General features: G+C 41.1%; 1 protein-coding gene across 4 annotated transcripts in view; it reads right to left on the reverse strand.

Moving 5' to 3' along the window:
- The window catches only part of mdga1 (MAM domain containing glycosylphosphatidylinositol anchor 1), a 163,339-nt gene that overhangs the window by 23,047 nt on the left and 125,423 nt on the right, over positions 1-14,869 (reverse strand). For all 4 annotated transcript variants that reach the window (XM_031846333.1, XM_031846332.1, XM_031846334.1 and 1 more), the window contains exons 12-15: positions 12,467-12,647; positions 12,312-12,335; positions 10,217-10,369; positions 9,888-10,049 (exon numbers count right to left, since the gene is read on the reverse strand). In XM_031846333.1, coding sequence (XP_031702193.1) covers positions 9,888-10,049; positions 10,217-10,369; positions 12,312-12,335; positions 12,467-12,647 — 520 coding nt within the window. The remainder of the gene's footprint in view (positions 1-9,887; positions 10,050-10,216; positions 10,370-12,311; positions 12,336-12,466; positions 12,648-14,869) is intronic.

Below are 14,869 nucleotides of genomic sequence, written 5' to 3' on the forward strand. Positions count from 1 at the left end.
CGGGACCTCCGGTAAGACGATGTTGCTCCCCCAAAAACTATGCATTCCTGAAGTTCCCTGAAAGCAGCGATGCAATCTAATTGGCCGAGAGCCAAGACACCCCAGGACCCCTGTGGTTCAGCCACTGTTCTACAAAACTACCTGCAACCCCCACCTCAATGCTTTTCCCCTTCGACCTCCGTCGAGCTAGGGAGCACACCAACGTTGTTTCCCTTTTCAACCAAATCCTAGGTCTAACAGTTTATATTCGCTGGCCGAATTCACCAAACTGTCTATTTTATTTTTGTTCGTATCCACGAAGCGAACCCTTTTATTCCTGCAGAAGTGAAGAAGCAAGACTTCTTCAGAAAGAGAGAGAGAACTTCCACTCTCCACCAAGCGCCTCGTTTGCTCCGGCCATAAGGACGCGAAAATCCCTGATCCAGACGACAGCGATTCTCTCCTACCGAGAGAACACCTCCCGCGGCCCGCAGCCGCGCTGCCTGGGCCCAACGAAGCTCAGAAGAACCCCCCTCAATCACCACGATCGCATCGTACCGTAAGGCGAGATAGAGTCTGGGCAGAGTTGGAGAGAGTTCATTTGTGTTTATTTTAACTTGTTTGTGTGCTTAAAGTACTGTTCATTTTTATAACGTGGTGTATGCTTTATGATCACCGACACTGGCGATCCCTGAAATTGCTGGTGTTGTGTAGAAGTTACCGTGTATTTCATGCTACCGTGATTCGTGTCGAGACAGCCGCAGTGAGGTCGAAGTTGCTTCTCATCAGTTCAGGAGGTCAAACCGCCGGCTGAGACAAAGAGTCGCGGTTCTTGCTCCCCTGGCTGAGAGAGCAATCTTCCGTACTCCCGCGCAGCGCAGAGGATCTTAATGTTTTGTTTTATTTCATTTTGTTTTGTTCCTTTCCCTTCTCTTTTACTAATACACACACACACACACACACACACACACACACACACACACAGCTTTGAGCTAATGTAGCTACGTGCTAAACGGCTACCAGCACTAGACGCCGGGTCTCCTGTTGGCTATCCGCCATTTTGAGTCTCGCGCATGAGAGACGTCACCACGTCCCAACTACATCATACGTCGCTGAGCTGTTCCCTCGCTGCTCCCCCTTACGCACACACACACACACACACACACACACACACACTCCCCCCTCCTCTTTTCAATCGTCTGTTGATTTTAGATAGCGTGCTCATGAATATATAGTTGTTGTTAGTTTAGATATTAGTTGACTACATCATTAGTATTAGAACGTAATAAACTCTGTTATATTTTAAAGAGCAGCTGTCTGTGATTACTTTGTGCATGTGTATTGTGATAATAGCTGTATATGTGGTCTGTGCTCGAACTTAAACCTTCACTTTCACTCTGAATGTGTAATAGTACTCACTGTTGACATTGTGAGTGAACACTAATTATGACTTAGTTTATCATTTGGTTATTAGTCCCTGTTCGCAGGGTGGTGCCCCGTTATTATTAATAATTGTTACTGACATTAATAATTCTATTGATGTCAAGAATTTAGTTTCTTAGATGCTGATAACCCAAACACGCTCCTTTACGTTCCCTACATATTGGTGCCCCCTTTTTGAGGCTATGTTATTCCCAACACCTGCAAGCTCTGTTCGGTCATCGTCATTTGCATAAATTCAACCAACATCACCAAATATCTAGCTGCTGTCAAATTGTCACCATTAAATGACAGAGACAATTGAGGATTTATTTTCCACAAAATCTATAGGGGACAAACTCTCAGCAACAAAACACACTGCTAGACCTATGTTTGAGCACCACATACTTTAACTTATACATACTTCTATATGCAAAAACATGGTTGTGCTGTGGACCACACCTAATTTAGAAGTGTAAAAAAAAATGTAGTGCATATGCTAGGGTGAAGCTCTAAGGTCAGATGTATGTGGATGACATTTAGGTGGAAATTAAATGTGTGAATTGGATGAGTGGTGACATGTCTTGAACTCTACATTGACAGCCCAGTGGAAAGTTATATTTTGCACAATGGAGCAAAAGGACAGCAGGAAGGAGGGAGGGAAAATATTGTTTCCTTTAACATAACGTTCTCACGTAAATGCCACATGATGTTTGCTTTGTAAGTACTGACGAAACATGACATAAAAATCGTGGTGTGAACCCTGAAAAATAAGCTACAGAGAATGACACCTTTCGAGCCATAAGGAAGTGATCCAAATAGTCTCCCTCTCTCTCTCTCTCTGTCTCTCTGGTCTCTTAAGGTGTGATAGAGCCATTCATCTTCTTAACGATCCTCAGCCAGCCCCTAATTGGAACATTAACCAACCACCAGTCTCTTAAACAAATACGCAGGCAGGGGGCACGGTATCCATGTGTTATATACTGTGTATGTGTGTGTGTGTAGATGTATGCTTGCGTATTAGCACAAATGTTTGTCATTATATTGTGTACGTGTATCTTTGAGGTCACATTCTTCAAACTTTGAAATCAGGCTGGCACTAATTAAGTTCCCGCTCTGTCACGTGAAAGGTGTGACTAAGAAAAGTGTACTGTTAATAAGGGCAAGCAGGGAAGTTAAATAACATGTAGGGGGTATCTGTATGTGAGGAGAAAGAAGCAGCTGTGAAGCAAACTGTTGATGCATACTGAATAATGTGTGAATACTATTCCTTGTTTTATGGGAATTTTGGGGTAATGCATATATTAAAGAACAACAAAAAATGAAAGCTGCAAGCAGCATTGATCAGGCCCTCGCACCCTTGCTCATGTCGAGGTTACTTTCTGGACGCCGGTTGACGGGACCTTGCTCTTCCTTGACCATCAGACACTGTGTGCACGAGTTGGACGGTATTTCCTCCGTGGAGCAGCGGCGTCGTCGGGTCATTTTGCAGCTTAAACCTGGAATGTTTGAGTGTCTCTCTGAATACTGTTTTAAATGAAAGTGAACGCTGCTGTTCATTTCCTGCACGCTTTGAGACATTTAGTCGCCAGACTTCTGTCACTTTGGTTGTTCATTCAATAGGTCCGTTGTGTTTCCTGTGTGCTCTTTATTGAGCTTAACCAGAACCAGAGGACAATTCATAGACATTCTTTTTTGTTGGCGCCTGCTGCAGTGAATCATTCTCTTAATTCTGGTCCTGTACTTTATCATATTTCTTTTTATAGTTTAAACATAAACACAAAGGTTTCTCAGTTGATTCGATCTGTCTGTCCACAGCTAATCAATAATTCTGCTGGACCCACCAGCCGAATATTTAGTGTGCTCATTTATGACTTTATGCTCGAGGACCTGTCGTGGTTATGTGGATTCACAAATTTTTATCAGTGACTGCTGACTCGTCACTCCTCTTAGGCCCGGGTTGCACCAGCAAGTAGTTAATCTGAGATTAGTTTTGATCAGAGTTTAGAAAAACTATGTTAAAAATGAGTAAATCTAGATTTAGAATTTAGCACAAATACAAACCAACCTCTGCTCAGTAAATCCAAGTTTAAACCAAAATGACAGAGTTTTATTAATATGAAGAGGCCTGCTTATCCAAATTAAAATGATTAATAATCCTCCAATTTATCCGTTTTTGAGAAAAAAACTTGTGGCTAAATTAGTGGAGCAATTTGGCCAAATAATAGTAGATAAACACGCACAACAGCACCGTAAGGAAAACACTTTTTCACAGTAAAGTAAAAAGAGACTTCCGGTTCAGCTCCAGAACAGTTTCCTTTCTGAACCGGAATCTTGGAAGTAATTCAGCAGCAGCATGATAAAACTCAACTGATAGAGTCTGTCCCTTAACTTTTTGTAAGGAACTTGATTTAAACGGGTTTAAAAGTTAATCCTTGTTGGTGCAACCGAGCCTTAACCTGGCAATCTTTAAGATTTCAGTCCTAGTTGATTGAGGATTTCTGTATGAACTGAATTTAAAGCTGTAGGGCAAAGACAATTCAGTTATATTCATTGTTCTAAAATGAAGTACTTAATGTTAAGATAAACATTTTTCAAAAGCTTTGTGCAATGATTTTATATTTTTAAACCCAGCCCTTATTGTAATTGAAATGAAAGAACATTTATTTATTATTAGAGTATTAGAATTTATTATTATTTATAATTCATCCATTTAAATTTGAAAACTGACGATGAATATTGTTGAGATATTATTCAATTGAACTTTCTTTATTTGATTTGACAGTCAGTTGTTGACCACATACAGACATTAATTCAACTGCTAGGCTACTTCAATAATTATGGCACTAAATCATAGCGCAAGTTAGACATTATTTTTATGTTCCGGACCTTTGCGTGAGGAAATTCTCTCTTACTGGAACTTGTTGAATTTGAATCGTTAGACATCTATATAATTATAGTGTGTGACCCTGGGAATAATGTATTGCAAATATTCCAACACTTCATCTGTCCACTGTGTCGCTCTAGAAAACACTCACAAACATGCATTATGTTGCTTTGTATCAGCTACATGTAGTTACATGTATCATCATGTAAATGTTGTTTAAATTGGATGCTATTTGTCGGATAACGCTGATTTCCTTTCGCCAGTAGGTGGCGCTTTGACTATGACTAAAAGTAGTCTTGTCGATATTCTAAGGCCATGACTTTTATCAAGCATGGCAGGTTTGGGACAGATTTGAGCAAGTCCAGTGAGTTACATCAGCCTGTTTGTTTAATGGGGAATCCCGTAAAATGGCAGCCACGCCACGACTATGCCATTCCATCAAATGTAAAGTTTTTGATAAGTTTTAATCCCAAAGGTCTTTAGATTTTACTGACCAAATTTGAAGTGGATCAAAATGGCTGACCTTTGTTTGATTTTAGAGCATGGTCCCAAGGGAGTTCAAGTCTAAATGTGATACAATGTAGCGTACTCTAGTGGCTGAATGGAATGACAATTTGAGCGTATGTTACAAGATGCGATGTGGACATGTGCTGCAAATTCCGTGATGATAGTTATGTGTATTGATGTACAAAGCCACGCCCCTATGAAGTTCATTGGTCTATATCTTCTAAGCGCAGATACCAACAAGCGTTTGATAACTTTTGATGACATTGATCCAATAATGATACACATTATTTGCAAAAATGTGTTTTTCACAAAATTCTAAATGGCGGAACATCTTGGGAGGCGGAGTTTAGGAGTCTAATTGAGATTTTTGTAGAGCAGATAGAACTGTGTTGAATTTCAAGTCAATTGGACATAGGGGGTGAGGGGCGTGGCATTGCATTAAAATTAACTAGGGTTAGGGTGGGCGCTACAGAGCCATTTTTTCATACCCAAATGCGAGACCCCTAAAATATCAAATTGTTCACCGGTCCTGATATGCATGCCAAAATTGGTGAGTTTTTGAACATGATGAAGCCTACAAAAAGCCAAGTAAAACAGTTTCAATAGGGCCTTCGCTGGCCCGACGTTGTTGGTGCTCAGGCCCTAACAAGGCATTCAAATACTGATTTGGACGTCAATTACCACAGCGATGGTCGAAGCTTGAAAGCATTCCGGTCACACCATATCTGTCCGATCAATATGAACCTGCAGACAGCTAGCTTAGCATAAAGAAAGAAAAACCTCTTGTCGTCACTATGAGGTTGCCAACCTCAACCTCGAAGCCTCCAAGAAGTCAGTCTGCCTGGCCAAGAAATAGTCCTGCACATATATCCTCGTAAAACAAGATATAATGAGTTAATTATTGTTAATTACAGGTGCTGGTAGGTGGATTTTGTTACTCTTAGATAAACGCAGGTAAGCTGTTTCTCGTTGTTTCCAGTCTTTATGCTAAGCTTGGTTAACTGGCTGCTGATTTCTTATTGAACAGACATAGTATATGAGATTTGTATTGATCTTTTCATCTAACTCTGCAAGAAACAAATTTTCCCAAAATGTCAGACCATGGCTTTAACGGCAGGATTATTTAGAAAGATTGTCCACTGTTTGGGTCATGCTCTGTGCAGATACAAATAGAAGAATGCTTGTTGTAAAAAAATATGTACTGATATTGCAGCTGGAATAGCCACATAAAAGCGTCACATGCAACTGTTCATCACATTAAATTTGAAAGGACATGTGCGGCACTGTTGTTATATAATGGAGAGAAACATTATCGAATGCTGGTATAGCCCACTTTCACCTGTTCAGTCCACTCGCTCATTCTATCTCCACATATCTGAGCCTCGTTGTCTCCTTCCTCACTCACCACCCATTTCCTCTCTCTTCTCCTATCTCTGTTGCACCCTCACCCTCACCACCTACACACACGCACACACACACGGCAGAGGGAAGAGGACTCTGATAAGCAGTCTATTGATTGGAGGTAAAGCAGAGTGTGTTGGTATGAGTGACAGAGAAGGCACAGCTTTATCAAGGCTACTTGTCTGTAGAATTGTGAGTGGGGAGGACAGCGAATATACTAAGCCCCACACACACACACACACACACACACTGCTACACTTGAACTCAAATTAGTCATGTCTTTCTTTTGATAATTAGAAGTAGGCCCACGTTGGATCTCTACTCCCTCGGTCCCTCATCTGCGCCTAAAAAGGGGTCAAGTCCTCTTTGTCTCTACTTCTAGTGCTGGTTAGCTTCAGTGCCAAAACTACACTAAACTGTGCACTATGGTCTGTGTTCTGGCTTCTGCCACCAAAAACCAACTAGCAAAAGCATGTTTTTTCAAAGTTCTAAGTAAATAACCAATTCAGGAGCATGAGAATAGCGACAAATCTAGAGTTACTTAAATCCAATCCCTAACCTTGCAACACAACAAATTCATCAGAATGTTTTCCTGAAAAGAACCTCAGAAGGAGAGAATAAAAAGCTAAAAAGTGAGTAGGAAGACACTTTTTCAAAGAGTAAGTAGCATCAATAAAACTAACTTTTCACACAAGCACCACATTCCTCTTCCACACATACCTGTAAAAAGTCTCCAAAAGTCTTACTTAGTAAAAGTGTAATCCAAAACTACATAAAAGAAGAGTACAACAATTAAATAACCCATATATATATATATAAAATCCGTTCCAACACTCTGAACTGAAAAGAATCGAGTGATTCCAAGTAAGCTTGCCAGTGGCACTCTGCAAACCTGAGCTCGTCTAAAATACTACCCAATGCCAAGCAAAACTAATTAAATGTTGTTTATTGTTGCTGCCAGCAAGCCCAAAGAGAAACACATTAAGGTGAACAACACATCACATGGGAAGGTCTTTATTTGCACACCTAAAATCCAAACTAGTTGAAGAGCATTGTGCTTCTTTCCTCATTTTGCAAAAAAAAAAAATCCTCAAAAGATACTTTCAATTTTCATATTCACATAACCTCATGATTATAAAACAGCTAGTCGACCGTATATGTGGGTCAGAAAAGAGCAACATTTCAATAGCATTTCCAAAAAATTCTTTTTGTCTAAGTACCTAAATGCTTTCAACATATAAAGCCCTTTTAACACGTTACAGTACTTTAACACCATACGGTCGAGTACATTGAAACTAGCCAGAGTGCTTCAGCATAAAGCACTACCTCTTGCATCCTCTCACTACTTCTGAACATTAACAAGTTGATGGCCTCTCTGGCAGCTCTCTGTTCTAGTCTCTTTTTAAAACCTCCCTTCTTTGCCTCCTCATACTTGTTTGCTTGCACTTTCTTTCAGTCCTCTTTGCTCTCGCTCTCTTCATTCAGCCTCCCTTTTTCTTTCCAAGGCTGGCCTATCCTCCCCTCACTCTCCCCGTTTCATCTCTCCTCTCTCTGACCCCCTCTGTCTTATCCTTATCTTGTCCCTTTCCGTCATTAAGAGTCTCCTTTGCAGGAGTGTGAGCTCTGCCAAGGTAAGGCAATTAAAGTGACAACAGATTGAAACAGACTGGAACAACAACAGAATAAATTGAGGGAGGGCTTGTAGCAGAGCTGGGCGTGACTGGGAGCAGAACGTACTAATCGTAAGCAAGCACTGTGTGACTGATGTATTGTCTCTTTGTTTTGCTATGAAACAACTATGAGACTGACTTGACTGAGACCTGTGCAAAATGCACAAATAAGTGCTCTAGCATCCACGGCACATTACACATAAATCCAATGTAAGAGATTGAGAGTAGTGAGAAGAACAATGTAAATCAGCTCACTCTTCCAATGGTATACCAAAGGTTACATAGCCATACATCCATCCATTCATCCATTATCTGTAACCGCTTATTCTATTCAGGGTCGCGGGGGGCTGGAGTCAATCCCAGGTGACATTGGGCTAAGGCAGGGTACACCATGGACAGGTCGCCAGGCTATCACAGGGCTGACACATAGAGGCAGACAACCGTTCACGCTTACGCTCACATCTACAGGGAATTTAGAGTCATCGATTAAGCTAAGCCGCATGTTTGTGGACTCTTGGAAAAATGGAGAACCTGGAGAAAAGGACTTAGGGAGAACATGCAAACTCAGCACTTGCAACAGTGAGGGGCGCCACTAACGTAGTGGTTTGTACCACCATACATAGTATGCCACACAGCAGAGCCATACATTCAACACAATCATTTGAAAAGTAATAGGTAAGCAAAAGTTTCAGTAGAAATGTTCTTATATTTGAAGCAGCAATATCTGCTTTTTTAACACTAGGGGGATAAGCACTCACAATATTCACATCAAACTTGCACCAGTATAGTATTGGGTCATCAAGTGCTGATTGCTAGCATGTTAGCAAACCACTGCCCACATTCAATGGGAAAACAATAGGAGTATCCCGTTAGAGACATGTTCCTGGCTTTCTGATGTCACTATCAGAATCCCCAAGCAGCTCAAACCTGAAGCAGCACCCCAGGCTCTGCATAGAGCATTAGAACAGCTTTGATGTTAAAGCCCCCCATTCAACAGTAAAAATCAGTTGGTAGAATGCATCATCTCGGGACCTATAATATCTGTATATATCATGGCAATCCATCTAATAGTTGTCCAGATATTTTAATCTGAACAACAAAAGCTAACATCATTAAGGTGCTAGAGGAAAAGTCAGGTGATGAAAGACATCCAATCCATCGGATTGTTGTCGAGATAATACTGGTGGACCGACCAACAAAACGTCATTGCCAACCATAGAGCCATACCGCCAGCATGGCTAAAAATATTGTTAACTTGAAGCGAATAAGTGAGCTTCTCTCAAAACCTCCAACACATCTTACGACTTTTCTCTCATTCCCACAGACAAGCATTGTGCCCTTCTATATACTATAACGTCCTTCGGAGATGGGGCAGGTCAGAATTTAACAAATGTTACAGTGAAGCCTGCATAGTTGGGCTTTGGACATATAAATCAACATTGTGTATTTGTGTGTGTGGAAAAAAATGTGTGTGCGCCTTCATGTATTTGTAACTTTTACTATGTTTTTTGTGGGAATCCAGGCATGTGTATACAGTATGCGTGTGTGTGTGTGTGTGTGGGTGTGTGTGTGTTAAAGTTTGTGTGCAGGTGTGTTGCCTACAAGGTGTATGCATTCTAGTTGTGTGACAGAGCATATTATGATGAACAGCTCCCCAAAATGACTGATTGTGTCATGCCACTGCCATAAATCACACACCCACTGCCCCCTTCAGCCACACACTAAGGCACAAGCAGAAACATACAAACAGAACTTTGATAACACCCCACCTTCTCTCTCTCTCTCTCTTACACACACACACACCTACGATGTCGTGTCTGACAAGCTCTACAAGCGAGGGTCAAACACAGAGTTCAGCTTTAGACAGAAGCCCAGCAATATGAGAATCCCGACAGTATTGAGTGCGAGCATGCTCCCGACTGTACATCCATGTATGTCATTGTGTTTCTATGGACTCGTGTGGTAGATGACGACGTGCACGTGTTTCTTGATGAGTGATGATTATTCTCTGCTGAAGTACTCACCGATATGTTTGCCCTTCATGTGGTAGTAGAAAGAGACACAGTATGGGACTCTGCCAGAGCCCTTGGGGCCCCTCACTGAGGTCACATTGAAAAGTGGGGAAAGCAGACGAGCCTTGTCCCCCTGAACACGCGGCCGTGACGCTTCAATGTACATGTAGAACCCTGAAACCAACCAACAAAACAACACTCTACTGTCTCAAATGCAACACAAATAAAAATGTGATTATGATGTTGTACAATTATGTATTGTACAATATACACTGCAATACTATGACTACTATACACAAAACTGAACCTGTACATGAAATGATTCCTCATGATTTTCTCACCTTCCTTGGTTCCACTGCGGTCAGTCTCGGGGCCGGTGTTGGCAGATCGCTTGGGATTCTGCGTCAGGTGATTTTGTCTCGTCCAATCAAAGATATCACTCCGGTCTTGAGAGAAACCACAATTCCTGTCATCCTCAAAACCACACACATGATCTGGGATGTGTGTGTGTGTGTGTGTGTGGAGAGGAAAAACAAGAGAGAAAAATATTTTACATCCATGACATGTCAGACAGCTGACGTTACAAACTACAGGTGACATAATCTACTATTGTTTTACCCACTTTTACCGGGGAAATGAATGGTCAACAATATAGCTGTATGAAAGCCTCGGCAATATGCACTTCAGATGTGACGATCAGACAGCCAGGCAATTACTGACAAAGTGATGTGAGCACAATGTAGGAGGCAGGGTGTATAATGTGAAACTTTAAGTGGATTTCACATACAGTATTATGCATATTCTGATGCATGACTCCCACATGCACATTTTAAAGGTAACCATGATTAGGTCAGGCTGTGTCAAATGGAAAAAGGAGAACAAAGAATAACATTAAAAATAACCTTTAACCAAAGGTTTCACTGTTACAAGGTTTCTGAAAGAAGCAAGGCGCCTTGCCTGGATATATTCAGGAGAACAGAAATACACAGTGGAGCGCAAGTATCAGGGGAAGAGCTGTTGACCTACTGAACCCTGGTTTACACTTTAGGTTGTTTCTTACCTTTTTTGAAACTTTTCAGGAAGTAAGAAAAATACTGCTACTACCGCTAATAAAGACATAAAATATAGATTACATAAGAGTTACAACTTCTCTAAATGGGGAAAGTTGGGGCTTACATAAATAGCTAAGTCTGATAACATGTTTTCTGAATGAAACTCTTCAGAATGTGAGAGCTGAGACTTATATTTACAGTTGTGGAGGGGAGGTGTCTCAACTAGCTGTTGAATATTTGTATTTGCATCATTCCCGCAACAAAGCTTTGATCAAATGCAGCCTCACATGACACAACATTGTTCCCCAGCCATATGAAGTCAGATGTTTGCTGTTTGATATCGCCACACAAATTGCTTTTTTTAGAAGGACATCTGTGAGGGAATTGGCATTATATTTGATGCCGACGTGTCTTGTTAAGCTAGATAGAGGGGCTTTTCTCTTTCTTGTCGTCCCCTTCATTAGCCCATCAGGAGGGCTTTGCCATTATCAGAGACTCACCAAACAAATGAAAACGCGAGGCAAGCGAGTACAACCACAGCTATCAAAAGCCATCCAAGCTGACAGATTCTGTGAAAGCTTCCTGGACGCTCACACACTCCGCTGCCGATGCATATGGCTCACGCTACCCATGAGGATGTCTTGTGTGTGCTTCTTTGTTTCAGGGAGCTAATCTATTACTATTCACACCCTGCTCCACTACATGCGCTCCTTTCAATTTGCACTGTTGTTCTCGCAGTCTGTTCCAATCTGCTGTTGTTTTAATTGCCTCACCCTGGCGGAGCCAACTGCCACTCCTGCCAGAAAAAATGCAGCTTGTCTCTTAATGAAGAAAATAGACAAGATGCAATTGACTGAGAAAGAGTGAGAGGATGAGAGGAATGGAGAGAGCAGGAGTTAGCACAAGAGACTGAGACAAAGGGGGGGGGGAGAGAACAAGGAGGCGCATATTTAAGGTGATAAATATTGATGGTAAAATAGTTTTCATATAGTTTCATCAAGGGACTTTCAAATATTTGCCCATAAACCTTAAAACTGATCACATTTAATTAACCAGTCTCATATCCTCCAGTCATGAGCCCTCTTTGACGCAAATTTAAATGTCATGGGCCTGCTCCCAGCCATCACTTTCATTCTCTCATCCTACTGTTACCCCTGTCTCATCCCGAGCAACAATATTAAATCGAGGCCAAGGCTGGTTCATGACAAATGTTGCCTTGACAAACTTGTGCTGACATTGCTCGCAGTGTTCAAGCTGCAATTAGCGCGCATCAAAATTCAACGGGCCTTACTACCTTCACCACCCTGTCATCAAACAGGTCACAACACTGTGAAGTGTAGAAATGTTGAAGAGCAGAGGATGGTATTGAGGAGAGAAGTCTTACCTGAAGGCCTTGGGTAGGTGTAGGCTGTAAGACAATGATATTGGTACACTCAGATGTGCACAATCCACTGATACATGTTTTGTACAATGTACATGGAAATGAAAGATAAGGACTTCAGAATATGTTTGATAAAAATGGCTTTAAATAAGACTCACGTTCTGAGTACTGTATGATGCGACTGACGTAGTCCCCAGTGCTGTAGGTGGTGATGGGGGCCAGTCGGACCTCGTAGGACAGAGGGATTTTCAGGTCTGATATGGTGTTGGATATGAGCACACCCTTCTCTGGCTCCTTGCCCTTGAGGTCTATCTGCTTCGACAGCACATTCTGCTTGTTCTAGATTTGTACAGGTGAACACACACACAAAAGCAGGGAACATGACATGTTAAAATGTATAGTCACAAAAGACATACATATAGTACACAAACAAAGATGATCACTACCAGAAAAAGCAGAAAATCTGACTGAGAAGCAGAAACTCTAAAAGGGTACACATGGTGTTGTCAATACTGTCAGGCATAGCTCCCATCTTTTCTCCTTTTTTTTTTTTTTTTTTTTTTTACATCATCCTCAACCTCATCTTCACAGCTTTATGTTTGTATGCTCAGGTATTAAAACTCAATCTTAGTAAGAAGGAGGTTGGAAGTCAGTCAGAGTTGGGGGTGCTAAGAATGACGTTATAGTAAATGCTCTGGGACGTTTTTGCTTTAATTTGAATGGCAAAGATAATTTATATCTAATGGTTATTACCAACATTTTACACAAATTTTCAGGCCCTGGCCCCCCTCGAATCAAACATTATATTTTCCCAGGCAAGAAAATATTGTCTGCTAGATTTGATTAAAGCATGCCCTAAACCACTGATCACAGATATTTGTTTTGTGCTGTAGAAGCAACAATAATTTATTTACACGCAGCCTATTAAGCACTATATCATCATATCCATATCCGTATCTGTGCAAGTTTCCTCACATTTTATGTCAATGGAATTTGTCTTTGGCATAGCTATGGGCGTATAGCCAACCTCAAGACTTGGATTGTACCTTTCTTGGACTGAGTGCATTTCCAATCTCATCTTTTATCCAAAAGCTACACAGCTGTCAAAAGTATAATTTGCAGCCATCTCTTTTCAGGAAATACCTTAAAGTCAAGCACAGGCTATGTTAGTCTCAATACAGAGGTGGTGTCCAGTGTTATTGTTCAGTGTTATTGTGCTCATAACACTGGACAGGTTGGTCCAGTGTCCATAGTACTTAGTAAACTGATTCACTTCCAACACAACGTATCATTGCCCACCACTCACCCAACACAGACTCAATAAATATTATTGTAATTGTATAAATTAAAGACATATTTCTTTCACTGTATGTACAACCCACCGAATTTAAATCCCAACTGACTTTGGAATAAATTGAATTGGCTGTGCATTATAGGAACTAATATGAAGATAAAAATGGTTACGATGATAATCCAGTCCAATTGTTGTCTTCTCATTTTCTTAAATGTTGTGTACGAACACCAGAATATTTTACAGAACAGACAGCTAACTGACCATGAGGAGATAGTCGCTGAACTTAACAAAAAGTACATTGGATTAAAATTGCTTACTGCACCTTTAAGATATTTTTTTTGTTAACACCATTTATAATAGAGCTATCGCTGTGTTATTCCACCCACGGAGAGAAGGATCCATTAGCTGTGTATCTGCCTCTGATCCCAGCTACTTAAAGACCTGACAGTGAGCTCAATCTAATGCATTAGGTCAGCCACTCCACCATAACACCTTAGTACACCCACAGCATGCCATTATCAGGTAATGCATGCAGAAGTGTGTGTGTGTGTGTATGTATGGTAAATGTCTACAGCATAGAGCCCTTACAATGAAAGTTGAATACAAAAGCTGACAGACGTAAATATTGGCCAAAAAAGAAGCATCATAACATTAAAAAAAGTTCTAACAATTTGTCCGTTCCAATTTTGTGGGATAATTATGCAAAAATGAAACAAAAAGGTGTATATATAAGGCTCAAATGTGCATGCTTGATGTTGTGTGCTTGATACTCAGCTCCTCCAATCAAAAGAGTAACAGTCTGGCAGTCCGGTTAGTCATAGAGGAACCGGACTTCACGCTCCCCTATAACTGCTTCCGTACTGTATGCTCTGACATCACCTCGGTGAAATGTGCTTTTCCTTCTGTCTTTTGACACTCAAGTTGAGGTTTGCTATTCCCGTTGGATTTTTACTTATCACCACAAATTCAAACTTAGCTAGACTGGGCTGATCATTTCTATTGACAGGACGGTGACTTCTGCCCAGGCTGCAAAGAATTTGGTATGACTCCAATTATTGTGCGAGTCTCGTATGGCAGGCAGCCACAGCCTGATCCCTGTAAGTTTGTGCTGGGCAACATACTTGGAATCAAATCCTTCCTTCCTCACCAGGCCCTATGCCACTAATGGCTGTTAAATCTTTTCTCAGAGCCAGTCTGGCCGTTTCCATTTTTCAGTTTGTCCAACTTTTCACCCTCTCTTGCGAGTCATGGAACATCCTTTTCATGC

This window comes from Anarrhichthys ocellatus, unplaced genomic scaffold (genome assembly GCF_004355925.1).
Source record: "Anarrhichthys ocellatus isolate YVR2014 unplaced genomic scaffold, GSC_Weel_1.0 scaffold6, whole genome shotgun sequence".
In the NCBI taxonomy this organism is placed as follows: Eukaryota; Metazoa; Chordata; class Actinopteri; order Perciformes; family Anarhichadidae; genus Anarrhichthys; species Anarrhichthys ocellatus.